General features: G+C 44.1%; 1 protein-coding gene across 3 annotated transcripts in view; it reads left to right on the forward strand.

Annotated features, from left to right (window-relative positions):
* MAD1L1 (mitotic arrest deficient 1 like 1) overlaps window positions 1-18,520 on the forward strand; it is a 347,666-nt gene that overhangs the window by 160,656 nt on the left and 168,490 nt on the right. For all 3 annotated transcript variants that reach the window (XM_032197489.1, XM_032197491.1, XM_032197490.1), the window contains one exon: window positions 9,068-9,124. In XM_032197489.1, coding sequence (XP_032053380.1) covers window positions 9,068-9,124 — 57 coding nt within the window. The remainder of the gene's footprint in view (window positions 1-9,067; window positions 9,125-18,520) is intronic.

The following is an 18,520-nucleotide window of genomic DNA, read 5'->3' on the forward strand; positions in this document are numbered from 1 at the left end:
GAAAATTACAACCAAATGCACAAACAACTGTTACCCCCTTTCCCAGCCACCTTTGTCATTACATCTGATAGCAAGGGATTACATCCCTGTTAGCTCCCATGTTTTCTTCCCGTAGTCTCTAGCTCTGCTTCCCAGTTCAGGAAGGGCTGATGTAACCTGAAAACATTGTGCTCACTGGATCCTGGAATGATTTACACTACCTGTTCTGAAGATCACTGAAACAGTGATGATGAGACTGAATCCCAGAGACCCTACATTCATTTCAGAACCTGGTGCTGGGATCCCTCCATTTCAACTTTAGAGATTTGATTACCACACAGTAAAATTAATTCTGTTCAGTGTTCTCCAAAGGGTTTGCATTCGTTTTCATCCCTGCGGAATGACCTGATGCTCACCTAATGCTTTTCTGTTGCACTAATAGATGAATAATCTGGTTTACTTCTGGCAAGGGATTTATGGTCATCCCTGAACAAAGAGATTTTATGCCAGTTTATCTTTCAACTCTTGAGTTAAAAACGTTGCTCGGGGAGCAGCAAAAGAGAAGGGACTCCCTGCGAAGATTGCGTACTCAGCTGCTTCTCTGAGGTAGGAATATTTGTGAGCCTACAAGGAGAGTATTAGTGGCAGAGGCTTCTCTGATGGGTGTTCCAGTGATGCGGAATGATTCCTTCGGAGAGTCCATCAGCATCTGGGAGTCACCGGTGTGTGTCCAGGAGATGCTCTGCTGGCTGACTGCGGAGTGCTGGAAGCAATCGGCTTGGCAGAGTTTCATCAGTCAGGCTGCCCTTTGCTGTTGAGGAAGCAGCTGCATGCTCGCATTTTTGTTTGGCAGCGTGTTCTCTCCCTAGGGGCTGCAGCACCATTTGATTAGGACGGAGGAAAGCAGACCTATCGCAAATATGTATTATATTCCTGCAGAGCTTTGTTAATCTTTTGGTCTCTGTGTTCTGCCTTAGGAAGGTGCTGAGTGAAAACGCCAAGGAAAGCCAGGAGGAAAGGAGGTGCTCAGCTGTTGCACCTGAGTCTTGCCTCAACCTCTGTTGCAGTTCAGACTAAAATCAACAAATGCATGCTGCCATTTAGAGATGTTTGCAAACCTGACACTTCTTGACACACGAAAAATCTAGTAACACCTGAGCTCCTTATTTTCCTCCATACCTGCACCTACCTGCTTTCCTGTAAGTGTTTCTGCCTGGCATAGGATGCTCTGACCTCCAGGGACTCTTCTTTTCCTGAACATAATGTCATTTTGCCATTCCCCCAGCTTGCTTTGGTACTGTGCTCCTTAACCAGCGGTGTCTGCCTGGGAGATTATGTGAACAGTGTTGATGGAGTAGATTTTGAGAAGTTCCGGATGTTTCTCCAAGTTCTGTATTTTATTGCAGCTGTGAAGGTCACCTTTGCTTTGAGGATCAGGGAGATTTGGGTACCGCCACCTCTGGACGTGGAGGTGCTGAGTTGTGCACTTAATGTGGTGCTTAATCCTTTTACTGCCTGAGTGGTGTGGACCATCCTGTGCGTTCTGTGTCAGTGATAGCGCCTTGAACTCAGAGATTACCTTCTGGCCAAAGATGCTGGATGGTTTTACGGAGTGAATATCATCTTTGCATTAAGGGGGTGAGTGGGAAAGGAGTTTTGGAGAGTTTAGCAATTTGCCCCAGGCGTCCCAGCAATCGTTCGTCAGAGTGAGAACAAAAGCCAGGGCTCTGCTGCAGAACTATGCAGCTTGCTTTGAGGTAGGTGGAGTGACTTGCCAGGAATAAAAATGTGGGTATTTTTTTGCTTGGTATTATATCTTGCATCAATTGTTTCGCAGTGGCTTTGTTTGCACCCCTTTCTCATAGCTCAACCAGTGAGAATTTGGTGTGATTTCATTATAATAAACCTCCTTTCGAGAATTCCTGATGTTACTGAGTGACTGTCCCTCTCAAAACAAAACAGAAGAAGAGGGATTGGTCTGTCCTTGGGACTTTAGAGCAAGAGAAAGATCTGGTTATTATCTCTTTGTCCAGTAAATCTTGATAGTGTGTTTGACAGGAGCTCATATCTTGCAGATGTTTTCCCTATATCTTCAGTAATTATAACTATGACTTCAGCATTTTTTCAATTTGCAGTATCATTTTTTGGTTAGCACCCTGGAGTCTTTGCTTTATTCATGCTTCGTGTTGTTCACCGGCTGCTTTTTGTCTCTCGCTTGGGGGCGGCATTTCACTGCCGCACATCCAATCCAGTAGGAGACTGGTTCTCGACAGGCAGCAGCTCTTGCTTTTGTGATGGAAATCACCCTTCACCGCCCAGCACGGAGCCTTTGGTCCCTGGGTGTTGCAGTTTGCGATCCGATGCCCAGGAGCACAAGTCCTTGGAGGTACGGGGACATCTTCTCACAGCCAGTCTAATTTCGTGTGTTTTATGTCCTTGCTTGGGGTAAATTAAGAACAACTAAATCACATCGAAAACCATATAAGCAGTGGCCTGAGACACATACTGGTTGTGCTCTAAGCCTATCCATATGAGATAAATTATATCAGTAAGTAGCGGTCTCTGTTTTGCCTTTGCAACTTTTCTAAAACTCAGTGTCACTTCACTGTATACTGAATTTATGAAAAGCTTTCAGAAGTCATTGGGGAATTTTCCCCTCCACCTTTGCACTGACAGCTGCCACCTACCTCCGATCCAGCCCCTGTAAAATAACAGGGTGGCTGCGAGGCTTCTGAGCCAATACCAACGTTCATTTGTAGCTGTTCTTTCCCACTTTATACAGGCTGTGCATTTGATTTTAAAACCAGGAGAACTTTCTTGAGAACAGCTGGATTGAATCCCTAAAGCAGCAAGGCATTATTTAGCAGTGTCTGATCCCAGACTGTCCTACTGATTGTGATCTCAAATGATGCAATTTTGCGAAAGATCAGTAAATTCTCCTACGAAGCATCAAAACAGCGTTTTAAATTAGAAATGACCATTTAACCCAGTGTAATTTTGGAGCTGCTAAAACAATGCTGTACGGCTACCAATCTGCAGTAATGGTGCACTAATGGGTTGAAGGCAGAAGGTATTGGCTCCCGTGATATAAACGAACAGATAGCTTTAAAGTGAAAACAGGCACATGCACGCCTTAACTGTTGGAAGTTGAATCCCATGGGTAAGATTTCAGATTGAACACTAATGAAAATTTCATTTCAGCTCTCACAATGTTTTAATATGCAGGTTCGCAGTATGCAAATAAACTGAAGTCTGACTGCAAGTGGCTGAGTTACTTCTGTCACAGTCTGCCACCCCCATGAGTAAGCTGTCTGTGGCTTTTTTTTTCTGAAATCAAAGTTTTCCTCCCGTTTTCACTACAAGCCAGAATCTTGTTACATATTTGTGTGTGTCTCTAGTGAGAGAATTAGTGATTCCCACCATTTCTTCAAAGCGTTTTCATGACATCCCTCTATTGTTCCATGTAATTCATAAGTGCAGTGCACAGAGCTATATGTTTTTAATTTATGATTGAATTCTGAGAGTTACCATCACTGCTTTCCTTATCAGAGTCGTCCTGGGAGTGCAGCCATGTTTTGGGATTTCCTTCTGCGTTTCAGCTGCAGCTTTAATGTACATTATTCTACCTGCTTCTCCTGAATCTAATGGAAAGAGGTGGTGATGTGCTTTTTTTTCCCCCTCCTTCTCCAGCTTACACCTTCAGATAAGATTTGCTGGCTTGGACCATGTTGTAGGTCACCTCACACTAGCCGCACACTAAGGCCATCTAGCTTGAGCAGAGGAGCTTCATCTTATATCTTCTTTGTAGGTGATTAGGTTCATAAGGTATTGTGAAATTACCCAGGGAACGGGGGGTAGCCAGCACGAGGAAACTGAAGCGATTATCGGGCATGTTAGGACGCACAAGGCTCCATATTTCTGTGATTGGAAGCAGGTACAGCCTCGTGCATTTAAATTGTGTGCTAACTTTGTTGAAGAGGAGAGGCAAGAATTTATCTGAGGAGGTAATTAATTTGAAATAGCTATTAATTAACATTATACCTAAATTTGCCAGTCATCGCACTTGACTTGAATTTGCAGACAACTGTTGCATATCAAATACTGCTACGGGTAGCTTGGGCTTTGGCAGGCTGTAGGAATGCCGTGCTTTGCAGCTGTGCTACGGCTCTGCCAGGCTGACCCTCCTCCTCTCCCCCCCGTGCCTGCCCTCCCAGCACGTGCCTTCCCTTCTGGGGACCCGCACTTTGGATTTATGGCTGTGCGAGCACGGCCCAGGAATAGGCGGCTGTGTGTGTTCACAGGCATTCCACCCTCGTGGGAAAGAATAAAAATGACTGGTTTGAATCTGAGGCAGTGAAAGTGCTGCGTGCTTCTCTCCCTTGCAAAGTACCTGCATTGTCTTGGGGTGGCTGTTAAGATAATCATGGTTTCTGATGAAAGCAGAAGACTCAAATGATGTTTCGCAATGAAGGTTGTTTTGATTTATTCCCTGTATGCAGCACACATAATTTTGCTTCCATAACGCTTTGAAGCAAGCTTTAATTTTGTGTCTGGTTGTTGCTGCTCCTGTGCTGTGCCATACCTATGAGCTATTTAATGTGCAGCGTAGAGGAGTACATTAATGCAGGTCCACAAAGAGAGCGCTTCGATTTGCTAATTGCTTGTAGAGCGGCGGGTATTGTTGCGGAGAGAACGACCACTCATTAGAGACTGAGCAGCTCGTTTTTTCTGACAAGTGAGTCCCACCCGAGCTGCTTGCCTGTCGGCCAGGGCAGCTGGCTCACGTTCAGCCCCTGGACTGGGATGTGGGGCTGCTGATGCTGCTACCACCTGCGTTGGGATCACCGGTTTGCCTTGGTTTCATCCCCAAGACCCTCTCTGAGCAGCCTCCCTCAGCATTGTCAGAGCTGGAAGAGCACAGCTCCCGACCCCTGTGCTTCCCTCCTGCACACCTGCTGTTTTCCTGTGTTTGTATTCACATTAGAAGTGTGAGATACAGTGGAAATAGCTACAATTGGAAGGTATAGGGGATTAATTATTGATGAAGGGAAGCAAGCTAAGCAATTCAGAAATGTCTCCTTGGGAGCTGAATCAGTTCCTCTCCTTGGAAACTGTTCCTGCTCCTTCCAGCCCCAGCTGCTGTATCCTGGCAAGGCAGGAGCACAGGTTATCTTTCCTTCCCTGCCGCTCTCTTTTGAGGATGACAGCAGCACTGACAGTAGATTAGACAGTGTTGTCATGTAAGATGAATGTTTTGAATTGACAAACCCTGTTTTTTTGGAGGCTTAAAGTAATTGACTGAATACTTCAGAGGATTTTTTTTTCCCTGCTTATGCTACTTATTTGATTTTCTTTACCTGTTTGTGCTGCCTTCTGTGGGCAAATCGTCCTTTACATGTATTTGTCTATCTGATTCTTAAACTCGGTATCTGTTTGCTTATCAGATTTCTTAATGCTTGAGCTCAGTGATCCGTGGGAATTTAACACGTGTATTAAGTAACATGAAATTCCTTGGAGCTTTAAGATGACTTCCATGCATATCCTGAAAATGCAGCACAAGATTTTTGTACTGAGAGACTCCTGAGACACCAAGGTGAACGTGTTCAAGCTAAAAGCAGGTAAAACAGAGTGGAGCCACATGTCCATAGGCCATTGCATTTGCCAGCACACAGCTCAGAGACGGGCCTGGCAAACTGCTCCAGCATCTGCCGCAGAGGACGCTCCCCACCTGCCCGGGAGTGAAGGACCCTCGTCTGCCCACCCTGGCTCCGTCCTTGCCCACCTGCAGCGCCTCAAGCTCACTGCTCATGCATTCGCTGGCTGCGAGTGGGCAGAGAGGATTGAACCAAGAAATCCACCAGTTCATTCCTGGAAAGATAAATGATAAGAAGCAATATAGCAGTATTTCTTTCAGGTCCTTCCAAGGCTGCCCAGCGGTGCTGGGGCTCAGCGCACCGTCCTGCGCCGTGCCAGAGCCCTCTGCAGCTCCGTCCTTAAAGTGCCGCGGTGGCTGGCAGCTCCTCCGAGGCACTCTGATTAAGTGAGGTGTGGGGAGAAGTTCAGAGCCTAATTTCTTCTTCATAATTAAAAATGCGTGCATCTGTCATGCTGCTGGTGATTAGGTTGTATTTTCTTGTGGCCTAGTAGGAATATGGCAGTGAATCACTTCGCAAGCAGCTGTCCTCTAACAGCTGAGCTAGGTTCAATATTTGATTTAAGCTAATAAAAAGTCCGGGGTAGGGCTAATGTTTACAAACTGGATGTGATAAAGCATTCAGATCATCTGTTTCACAGGCAGGCGAGAGCAGGCGCAGGGGCCCCCAGTGCTTCCAGCCCCGGGGCGCGAGCTGCCGTGCTGGCGGGGTTCCTGTGCGAGCGCCTCGGCCGGGCTCAGCTGTGCTGGAGGAGCCTCCTCCTCTGCAGCTGTGGGTCACACTGTAATGGCTCACAAGGCATTAAATATGTCCCTTTTGCTCTTCTGTGAGCGTTGTAGTCAAACCATACATTTAAGAATCTTTTAATCTTCATAAATCATTTCTTCTAGCAATCTAGTAAGCTTAGTTGCTGTTCTCTGAATTCCCACTAGTTCAGCTACTTTTCCCTTTGAGATGAGCTGCCTAGAAATAAATGCAATGAAGAAAACCTACTCTGTGATTTAATTCTTATCTGATTGCTTCTCCAAATCATATTGATCTGCCATTAGCAAGCTGCAGTTTTGGACTTGCTGTCCAGGTTTGCCTCTAGGTCTCTGTTGGCGTAACAGCTTGACAGGTTTGTATTTGGTTATTTTCCCCGAGACATACTATATTTAAGTTAAATTATGGGCTATTTCCTGCTCGCATTTCTCATTTCTCTCATCCCTTTGTATTATTTCTTTCCTGTCCAAAAGATTTTGCAGCCTCTTCCTGAAGTAAAATATACGAGGCCTTTTTCTGTCCTTTTTTTTCCCTGGGTTTTATCAACACCTTGTACTTTCAGACATTCTTACGCTATCTAGTTAAATGGGTTCCTAGGGTGCTATTGTCTTGATATTTTAAAGAAAAATATTTCCTCTGTGAAGGTGATCCAAGCTCTGAACAGGTTGCTCAGAGATACTTTGGAATTTGCTTCCTTGGAGAAAGGCAGAACTGAGCTGATCGAGAGCCCTGAGCATCCTGGTAGAGCTGACCCTGCTCCAAGCAGGGGATTGACCTGGCCTCTTCCAGCCTAAATTACACCTCGATTCTGTAGAGCTCTGTGCTCTCTAACAGGAGATTGAATAGAGAATTAACCCTCAAATTTAGGAGTGGTAGGCAAGTAAGTAAATCTTCACAGCTCCTTGCACCTTCTTCAGAACAGTTCCCATTCAAAGGTCATATACATCTTCATACAGATAAGGCTAATAAAAGTACAGAGAAGTCAAGATTTTTTTAAAGATCGAAAATATTCTGTCAGTCTTGGGGTGTTCTGCAAAGGCTACGCCAGCATCTCCTGTAAATAACATCTCTGAGGGGATGTTTTCTAATTCTAACACTGGTGTAATTCTACCTGATTAAATATTAGCAGGAAAAAAGTCTGTCCCAGCTGCCTGCAAATTTCTAGTTACCTGATGTTTCAGCATCAAACTTGGTGATAATTTGAGTTTTTCTTCTTACTTGCATGTACATGCACTCGGCGTTTGGTTGGGACTGGCATCTCCTGCGGTGTTTAATGAGTGTGTCTCATTTCCTTGTGCTAGGTCCCAGACTTGTATTAAAACCTTTTTCATCTTATTTGAGTGTCTGTTCCTTAAATATTGTCACATCATCCTAGGCCCTACACAGCAAGAATCCGTAACTTTTTCTGTTTGCACTGAGCTCTGGGGACAGGGAGGTTTTGAACTGTTTTGTTGTTTGTTTGCAAAATTAAACTTACGCTGTGCTGAACCCGAAGACTGTAATTTTTTGTTTGCTTGCATTTCAGTGCCGTTGGCCTCCAAAGCTTAATGTTTTCCTTTTCATTGTAATAAACTGCTTGCTGTTTGCTTCTGGTTTGGAAGTAGTACTCAAAAGACCCATTTCATGTGTGGAGAGAGATTGTTAGAGGGGCTCTGAAGGGTTTTAATGAATATCTGCTTGAAATTATGTGAATTAGTTTGCAGGAAGCTTTTTTTTTTTTTTTTCTTATTGTGTTTGTTTACATTGTTTAAATTAGTTTCTCTGTCATTAGTTGTGTCTATTTTCTGGGCTTTCTGCTAACTAGAGAAAGGCTGATTGCAGGCTAGCAAAGTGATGTGAAATAGAAGAAGGGAAGAAATTGCACTCAAGTAGTAAATGTGCCTGCTCTTAACCATCTCCAAAATACTCGTGGTTTTTTTTTTTTTTTTAATTCTTTCTCATAAAGAAAACTTGGTGAAGGCTCTTCTTCTGAGTCAGGTTCCCAGTTCTCCAGGAATTCTGAAAGGGTAAAGTAAGGTATTTCCACTCTGGTTTGAGTTTCTTTGAATTTCAAACTTTCTCTTCAAACAAACAAACAAAAAACGACCACTTTGCATTAAGTCTTTCTCACAGGCATTCAGTAGTGTTGTGTTGCAGAGAGGCTTTTCTTGGTATTCTACCACAATTGTAGAGACTGGTAAAATCAGCCACATGCCCTGAAATTTCAACAAGACATTTTTTTTTTAAGTGCCCTTCAAGCTCCCTCTCCTTTCAGGAGTTTTGGGCAAGCATCTTCTTTCTCTAAAGTTAAGCATAGGAGAAAGAATTAGATGGGTTTTAGACCATTCTCCGTGACTTCAAAAGAAACAGAGAGGAAGCACAGTTCTCTGACTGGACCATCAGACTGAAATTTGGGATTTCTGCCCCAGTGGCTCTCCTCTTTACAGTAAACCTGTTCGTTCTTGTGTGTGTAGACCGCAGGCTCTTTGGGACAGGATTGTCTCATGTAATGGGATGCTCATAGGGCATAACAAGACCCAGCACTTAAAATTCCTTTTCAGTGCAGAGAAAATCATGTTGTGGCTTTTATGGTTTGGGGGTGGGTGGAAAGCAATGTAGTCATATTAAAATTCTGAAATATGTCCCAGACTTAATTTTCTATTTATTGACTTTTTTTTTTTTTTGTCTTGAAGGCTCAGCTGTCTCAAGTTCTGGAAGAAGTGGGGAATCACAAACAAAGAGCAGAGATGGTAAGTGTTCATTTCTTTTTAAACGTTTTACAGTAACATATGCAAAGTTCAGTGCCTTTGAACAGTGGATCAGTTCCAAATACTTAGCTCTGAACAGCAAATAAACATTTTAAAAGTTTGTATCACTGTTGCTAGTCTTGGCACTGTTTGTATCTGCGGTTATCTGGAGCAAGCATTGGATGAGATCTAGTGATCTGCCATCCTCTTTTTTTGGCAGTTTGCTTTTTTTTTTTTTTTTTTTTTGTTACCAGTTCTCGATCAGAAGGAAGCATTTAATTTCATCCTGAATTAACTGCTTACTTTGGGGGCCTTTGATTCAGTCTCAAGTGTGCAAAGGACAAGCAGATGAGATGCGACAATTACTACAAACTAGTATTTTATAATGCCTGTTAATTTTCTGCTGGTTTTGTCTTTTTTATTGGCAGTTCCCTCAAGGACCAAAAGTAATAGAAGCCACAAAACCAGGCAGTAGGGAGGTTTATATGTTGTTTCATGACTTGTATATGATTCTTCATATTCAGCATTAAACTGAGGTGTCAGCATTAAACTGTTTTGTGAACCAATGTTTTTGCTGATGGGTGAGTTGCAGGATTCCTGCAACTTTTCCAGTCACAAGAAAAATGTGGGCAGTATCCAAGATGCAGACACGCATTCTCTAAATATATTTTACATTGGGTTAATTTTGTTACTAATTAAAAGATGGGCTAGTAAGTAGGTACTAAACAGATTTTTGCTCTGAAAACCAAATGCTCAACAACAGTGCTAATGCTAGACTTTAGTCATCTGCTTAACTCTGTTAAGGCGTTGAAGGTCAGAACTGGTGTGCCCTTGCTGTTCTATTAATAGGGTGCCATACATCTGATAGTTTCTTTTTTTACTTGGTCTGTGGTCCCCCATGTTGTTTCAACAGCAGATTTGCATTAATGAGAGCGTTAATTGACTCTGGGTCTGGGGTGGTCTTGCATTGTGGGCAAATGTTTTTGTATGCTCAGTTACTTTCTGTGGTGATGTGTGATATGTCCAAAGAAAACAGAATTAATCCTATTTACTGTCTGATCTCGTTACATACTGCCTTGTTACAATTTTAAATGCTATACAATCAACTTTGTATTGTGCTCTCTGGACATATCAGAGGATAAATTTGCTGTTATGTTTTTAATGTTCTGATGCTCATTTTTTAAAGCATTTCAAAGTTTTTCTTTTTGGCTCATTAAGCCTGGGGTTTGAGTTACTTGTTTGCCTTCAAAAGCTTGTCGTATTAAACAAGCTAGCAGAGAGCTGGAGAAACTGGGACTTGCAGTGTTAAAGCATTAATTGGTGTTGTGCATCATCCATCAGCAGAGGATAAAGAAGTAGTCAGTGTTCGGTGCCTATTCCCAAGGGTTACTTGGTGGAAAACTGCAGGTCTTATGATCTTCGTTGTAAGGGTTACATCAATCTCACATGAACAGGCTGTGTTCTGTAGTGCTCTAGACTATGGTTTGCAGATTTTGAGGTGTGGGCTTTATTCAGCATTTTGAATTTTGTTCAGTAAATACAAGAAAATTGCTTCAAACAGAGGGAGATTGCTTTTCCTCTTTTTCCCTTTAGAGGAAAAAAATGACAGTAGGTAGCTCCTTCTTTGGAGGAGCTTTCTTTGGTTCTCCTCCATCCCCCAGTGAAACCTCACTGGTAGGGAAAATGTGTCTTCTGCAGTGTGAGGGGTGGCAGAGGTCTGTCCCCTTTGGTTGGGGCCATTTCATTAACCTCCTGCCTCCAGGCTCCGGCCATTATTCCGGCAGCCTTGCTCTCCTCTCTGCCATTGAACAAAAAGTTCTTTCCTTGTTGTTTATTTTCCCTCTGTCCAGATCAGTGTCTCACCTGGATGGCCTTATTTTCAGACTCATTCAAAGTTGGCACTTCAGCACTTGTTTGCCTGATTTGGATTCCTGGCATCTCTCCTCCCTTTTCATCCCTCTCCCAATTTTTCACCTGTGATCCACTTCTTGCTGGTTTGATGCTAAGCCGCTGCGGATGGGAGGGTGCAGAAAAGCTCTTCCTGCTCTGGGTGCTGACAGATGTGGATATTGCTTTTCATCAGCCATTCTACAAACAGGCTTATGGCTCTAAGTGAAAAGAAATAAACACCTGTCAGGTGCTATCGTACAGTCTGATGGGTCTTTGGGCTTCGGGGATAAACCTCTGTAGAGGTGACATCTCTGCCTCCACCCTGAAGAGTGCTAATGGCTTTCTTACCTTCCCCAGAGCACTGGAAATGAATTAACATGCTCTAGGGCTAGGGAACTAGCTGGTCGGATCTCATCAATGAGTTTGTTGGGGCTTCTTGTATGCAGTGGGGAGCATCTCAGATGCCCTGGTAAATCATTCTTCATGGAGCAGTACTTAAAAGTGAAATATCTGTGGGATAAAGCTGTTGGGATTGTGGCCTCAGTAAGATGGCATCTGCATTTGTGCCCTTGGTTGGAGAGGGTCCTGTTTCAGAGAATTGTGTCCATGGGACGTTAGGAGCTGAACCTGTGCTAGCCCAGGGCACGAGGTCTTCCTAGAGGAGCGTGGGACGGGCTTGAAGCTCTCGCTGCCGCTCAGTGCTGCAGCACGCCGGTCCGTCGCTTGTCAGCTAAAAGTGAGCTGACTACCAGAAGGAGGAAAAAAAAAAAAGAAATGTAAATGTCTTCAGCTAATTGCAGTTGACAAGACAAAGGCAGTTTGACTTTCCAGTATTAATTAGCAAACCCATACTAATTAGCTTGTATAAGCACAATTCATGCTTCTTTCCCTAAATACAATTAATATTGCAACTGAAGACGTCTCTGGGCTGTGCCGCTGTATCATTAACATACTTTACCCTAATTAGACACGGCCAGTAGTGGCTGGAGAAATGAGTTTGTGATTACAACCATAAAAAATCCTCTAATATTTTATATCCTTCAGGGAACTTGAACCTAGAATTTATTTTTTGATTTAAGAAAAATTACCCTTATCGTTGTGCTGTGTAATTATAACAATGAAACTTTGATTTTTCTCTCCCTCTAACCCTTCAGTTATTTATTTTTCTTTATTCCAACGTTGAATGCCTTCCTGTTAGAAGGAGGCAGTACCTGCGCAGTCTTCTGAGAGATGGTACATATCAGAGTCACCAGGCTGCTCAGATGACTTCATTTTCCCCCACTTTTGTGAGTGTTCTGTTTCCTTTCTTTGCTGAAATAATGTTTTTGTTGTTGTTGTGCCCTAAGCATGCTTCTTTCCTGCAATTTTTGTGTATTTATGAGCACTTTTCTGACAATTTTATCAGCACTGGAAGTTTCCTATATCAAGGGTAGCATTCAAACATCTTTACTTGAAGGATGTGCCAGGAGATGGCTTGTAGGGTTTGCACCTATGGCTGCCTGTTTTGTGGTCCCAGGATCTTCCTACTTAACGGTATGTTAGTTTAGTGCTTGTGGCATAGAGCTGAGGGCTAGCTTCGCTCACACCGAAGTATTATTTATGGAAAATGCTTTCCTGATAGTTTCATATTATTCTTTCTTTCCCTGATGGAGGGAAGCAGAAGATACTTCTTTCTAATTTTCATCTGCATTTTTCTTATCCCTGTATAGACAAGACAAAGTAGTTTGGCTCAAGCTTGCCACCCAGGCAACAGCTGTGATCCCTGATCTTACACTTTGCTTCAGTCTGGTTCTGTAGCAGAGGCATTTATGTCAAGATTCTTTTTCCACCATTAATCCCTGAGGGAAGTGAGGCTGGTATTTAGAAAAGAAAAGTATCACCTGGATTTTCACTGCCCTGAGGTGCTCTGGGTATCTTTGGCTTTCATCTTCCAAAGACGGCTTGGCCCATGTGGGCTCTGAAATCTAGACTCCTTATTGGACCAAATTATATTTCATCCTCCTGCAGATTAAGAAGGATGGATATAAGAATCAGAAGAATTGCTTAGCAGGGTGGGAGGTAAAGAAGATTTGAAGTCCAAGGATGTAGTCATCGCAAAATGAATGGCATAAAACGAAAGTCCTTACAGAAGAAATAAAGACACCTTGAAATGACAATAATGACTTCCTCTTGCCTTAAGTAAATGTGTTTGCTAACCCTCTGCAAAGAACAGGAAACCTTTATTTAAGGGCAGCAGGTCAGGAATAGTTAAGGAGCCAAATCATATGTTCAGTCCGATGAAATCGTAATGTTTGGGATTAACTTAAATGTCAGTGACCAGCTACACTGATGTTTATCGGGAGAAGTAATGAAGACAGTAGGAGGATACAAGGAAGAAATCAGCTCAGAGAACGCTGTGCCTGATGTAGTCGGGACCTGTCTGCTAACTGGAAAGCAACATGGAAAAGTTGCAGAGAATGTGGGAAAATCACAGAAGTCATCAATAAATAAACATGAGATCCATCCACACTGTTCGTAAACCATTTGCATTACTACTGAAATACTTCACTTTCTAATGGTTGCATCAGACCTCCAGGCCATAAATAACTGTAACTTCTGATACTTAAAAGAAATACCTGGTGAGGTTCAGAATTCTGTTGCATTTGACTTTACAGATGGTAACGGTAACAGGAAAGAAGTGAACTTTGGTATAGAAAGAGCTGCCTTAGATAATTGGGCAATATAGCTAATTTAATTCTTGTATGAGAGTTATTAAGCATAAAGCAAGAAATACAACTGACAAGACACAAGAATGACAAAAGTGGTGCTCATTAGTGGAAATGTTAATTCTCCGTATTATCTACAGTAGGCTGGCAATTAAATGTGGGATTAGAGTACCAAGGCACGTTAGTTATAAATAGAAATGAAGCTCTGACAGAACAGGCATGGCACCAACAGGTTGGGAGGGGAAGGAAGATAACCGACTGGGGCAGGAAGCCTCCATCTATCAAAAATGTATTTGGTCATTTCCAAATTGATTTAGCAAGACGACAGCAAGCCTCCTTAGCATTTGACTGATCCTCTGCTAGCACCTGATATGAGACTTCAAGCCCAAGACAGATGAGCAGTGTGACGTTCAGCTGAGCAGCAGCGTGAACGCAGCAGTAGTTTTTTAGTAAGGTAATTTTGGGGAAATACACAGTTCTTAAATCAGACTGAAAAACATGAATCTGGTTATAAAGAAACAGCAAAAAAAAGTTGATCTAGAATGAAATGATATAGTAACAGATGACAGGAAGAGGACTCTTCAGGTCATAAAGTCTAGTCCTTTGGTAACTGAGGCAATTGCAGCATGTAGATTAGTTCATCAATTTATCAAGCTTGTCTTGACAGTGCTTAGCTTGTTTGTCCCATTGCTGTCACTGAAAGACTGCTCTGATAGCTAGAAATCTTCCAATTCCAACTGAAAATATATGTGCAGTTAATATCCTTTCTTTTTTTTTGTGTGTGTTAATTTTCTCCTTAAACTCCAGTGACTGTTCTTCCTCCCTCATCTTTATGCTGTGACATATTTATAGAGAACAATTGTTCTCTCCCAGCATTTGCCTAGGTTAAACAAATCAAGCTCTTCCAGCGTTCTCTTAGAACAAGCTTCTCAGGCTCCTCACGAATCCTGCAGCTTTCTTTAACTCTCTTCCCATTTTCCTTTGTTTCCTTTGAAGATCAGTAGCCAGGGTGGTCACATCACCCCAGCTGATTTTTCAGCAGTAGCTTGTACAGGAGCATCTGCTACAGGCGTGAACCTGCCTGTGCTGGATGTAGCTCACCTCTTCCATTGCCATTTCCACTGCCACACAGCACTGATGGTTGCTGATCGTCCACCCAGCTCTTTGTCCTCCTCTCTCGTTTCAGACTGATGAAGACTTGGTTTCTAGGAGAGGTTCTTGCTGTTGGTTGCTGTTTGGGAGACTTGCCCTGTTAGGTTTCAGTTCTGCTGCTGTCCCGTCACTCTTCACCTAGCTTGTTCCTTCAGACATCTTTCTGCTCATCTGTGATAAAGCCGCCGAGCTTTCTGTTATCAGTAATTGTTGGCATTCATATTTTTGGCCTGAGATGTTCAGTAAATATTGTTACTTTTAAATATGTTTTCACGATCGATGTCTGAGTCCTCTTTTTGTCTGCCAGGTAGCTTTAATTCAGCAGAGCCATTTGTTGCTTCTCTGTTGTGTGTATACTTCCCAGTGTTAGTGTTCACATTTTTCATTTTCTCTTGTGGTTCTTTTAGTTTAGAAACACAATTTGTTGGAAAGAGTAGGGTGAGTGTGCTAGTCATTGTTGTCCCATTTCAACTCTTCTGCCTGTGCTTTCACTGAAGAGCTTTGGCTCTCCAGGTGAGCAAAACCTGGAACAGAGAGGCAGGAGTGCTCAGAGCATCTCTTCTCCTCTCCTTTTCCTAGATGAGAGCTCGCTGTCGGTGCTTGTTGTAAACAGGCACATTAAAATTAGTCCTTGCTGTTCCCCACGGTGTAGCAATACAGTGAGCTCTGAGGAGCAGAAAGAGGATTCGTTGTCCTCGCTATTAGGAAATGATGAACGGCCTCGGTTAGTTATGCTGCATCTGCTGCACGTTCCACCTTGGAAAATTCGCGTTCGAACAAAGCTGTGGCAGCGTCAGAGCCATCTGCTGCGGGTGACTGCGGGCAAAGCGGGGAGGGTGCTGAACGCACCGGGGTCTTGGCAGATGAATGCCAACCTACTGCCTACAGCCCAGAGAGGGGATGGGTCCAGCACGTTAGACTTCCACACCTTGATACCTACTTGTGATTTTAATTAGGTTAGAAGAGACTTAGTCAATTCTTGTGGTTTATCTCCGCTTTAAGAATCTAGCCAGGCACATAGGATCGAGTAGTACATCCCCTTCAAATTAAAAACAAATAAACTGTCTGTTTAAAAGTCCTGTAGCACAAATGAACCTGCTGTTGGATCCATTAGCATTAAAGTTTTATGGAACCTGGCAGCACCGTTTGGTTTCAACAGGACAATTTTCGTTTTCTCATGGAAGATGGTAACAGCTGACACAGGTTAAAGACTTTCACACGGCAGTGGAGGAGACGTAGCTGCCTGAAGTGTAGCAGTGCTGTGCTGCTGCTCCTTCCCTGGGCTCCCCCTGGGAAAGGAGCTGTTGGACTGGGGGAAAATAGCCAGACCCGAACCCGGATGGCAATTCTGGCTCCTCTGAGCTGCAGTGATCTGATTCTGATGGGACAAAATAATAATTTATCTCCATCTTGCTTGTGGCAAGGTGGGGAACTGGTTTCCTTCTGCTTTCCCAGTCCTGGGAAGTTGTACCTGCATCAGAACAGGGCCAGCCTGAGCGGTCTGAGCTGAGAGATGCAGCTCTGGAGGCACAATTTATCCTCAGCAGGAGAGAGGATGTGCAGATCTCTAGCTACTGGATGTAGGGAAGCACTGAGGGCATGTTCAGTGGACGTGCCTGCAGATCAAAGATTGCTGGATGCTTTTCTTCTTGCCCAGGGCTGGCTTTGTATGTACAAAGAGTGAGCTAAAGGCTTAAAAAATGTGTTTCAAGCCTGTTTCAGTCCTCGCACTGACAGTCTAATCAGCTTGCTCCATTATTTGTTTTGCTTTCGATCTCTTTCTGTTTGAGTGCCATTAGAAGAGCTCGCTCCCAGTGTTTTTTGCCTTTTGCTGTTAAATGCTGGAGGTAGGTAGTGCTGGTGGCAGGCTGGGGTCTCTCTGAGCTGCTCTGTCAGGGCAGCAGAGTCCTCCAGCAGGAGCTGTGAAACCTAATTTATCCGCAGAGACAAGAAGATCATAGAGCACAATTCTTCCTGTGACCTCTCGGTAAATAATGAATGGCAGAGCCCTGCCTTTTTGGAATCGCTTAATTGAGGCTGACAACTCTTTGTTGTACTACAGGATCTAGCTTGTCAGGAGAATTTTAACTTATTTATGAATATTTCATTAACCTCTAAAGACTGGCTGTAGAAAATCGAGCTCCTGCCAGGCCCTGTCCTGTTGCTGGTGTGTGCAGCGCTAATGTCACCCACGGCACATCTGTCACAGCTTCCCTTCCCCTCGGAGCTGGGCTTCGGAGCTTCTTGTTGGTGGCAGCAGGAACATGTTCACCAAAGGTTAAAATGCCAGGTTTCTGTTCTGGCACCAGAGCTGAACACGCGGTGCTTGAGAGGGAATTGACTTTTTGCTTTTTGTTCCCTGATTGCTTGCTGGCAACTGAGGGAGACCACAGGCATGGTCTCAAGAGGCTAAAATGGGCAGAGTGATCTTGGCAGGCCCTATAACCTTTGCTGTTTTTCCCAAGGAGGGAGATTTCCCACTTCTCACCCATTAAAAACCCACCGCCTGTTGTGGCAGAAGGTCCACACGAAGGGTCATCGAGCTGGAAAACCAAGAGTGCTCTTCAATCTCCTCTTAGTGCGTTCTCCAGGAAGGGTTTGGGGAACCAGCCTCCTTCAAGCACCCACCACTTTCCTGAGGGCAGCTGGAAGGCTCTGTCGAGTGAGCTGCCTCTTTCCCATGGCACTGGCCATGTCCTCATCCCTGGGGACACAGAAAACACCCCGAGCATGAAGCCTTGGTGCCCCCCGCTCACCTTTCTCTGCAGGGACGTGCCGGCAAGCCGTGCTCCTGGCTGCGTTGAGCTGCCAGGCGGGGACGGAGCCGTTCTTAAAAACGCCCTGACGTGGGCTGGGGGCTGTTCCCTGGGAGCTGGAACGAGAGGATTACGTTGGCTTTTTCAAGTCCAGCACTCAGTGAAGGCTCCTTTGTTCTCGTACAGTATTCAGCAGAGATTGATTCCACTGTATTTAGGTTAGGAGATGAAGGAACAAAAATGGATGTTAGATTCCTCTTTCCTTTCCTCTTTGATCTTCTTCCCAGGTGGTCGCTTGAAATGCATGGGTTCTTCTCTGACTGCTCATTATGTGATGATTTTTCAACAAGAAAACTGATGGGGGGGAGGGAGAGGTGGGATTACAAGCTACCATTTCATGAGAATTTGTTGACTGAATGCTCCAGAAACTGCTCAAAGGTATATTTTCGGGAAACAAGCTGTATTCAGAGTTTGCAGGGAGGAGGTACAATGTCTTTGCGGGCTTATTTGGTGCTTTGCCACCGAATTACAGCAGCTGGAAGACTTGCTTCTAGCAAAAGTGCCTACTGCTGTGGGAAGGAAGTGACCAGAGCCACGTTTGCCCCAAGAACAGCCGGCTTCATTGCAGCGGTCCCATGGCTGCACGCAGAGAGGTTGCAGCACGTCAAGTGCTGAACAGGTTCCCTAGGACTTGTGCTGTGTTTTGCTCTTCTAACCAGGAGTAACGGGTAGGAGGTGTCAGCCGTTTAAGGCTAATTACTCTGGAGCTTCCTTCTCTCGGTGGACACCAGCTGTTTTGCTCTCCCCGGTGGGAGGAGCTTTCGGTAGTAATTAAAGGAAACAGTCATCTGCAGGCTGGGGGAACGTGGTGGAGCGAGGCTGATAACGGCGGAGAG

This window comes from Aythya fuligula, chromosome 15 (assembly GCF_009819795.1).
Source record: "Aythya fuligula isolate bAytFul2 chromosome 15, bAytFul2.pri, whole genome shotgun sequence".
Lineage (NCBI taxonomy): Eukaryota > Metazoa > Chordata > Aves > Anseriformes > Anatidae > Aythya > Aythya fuligula.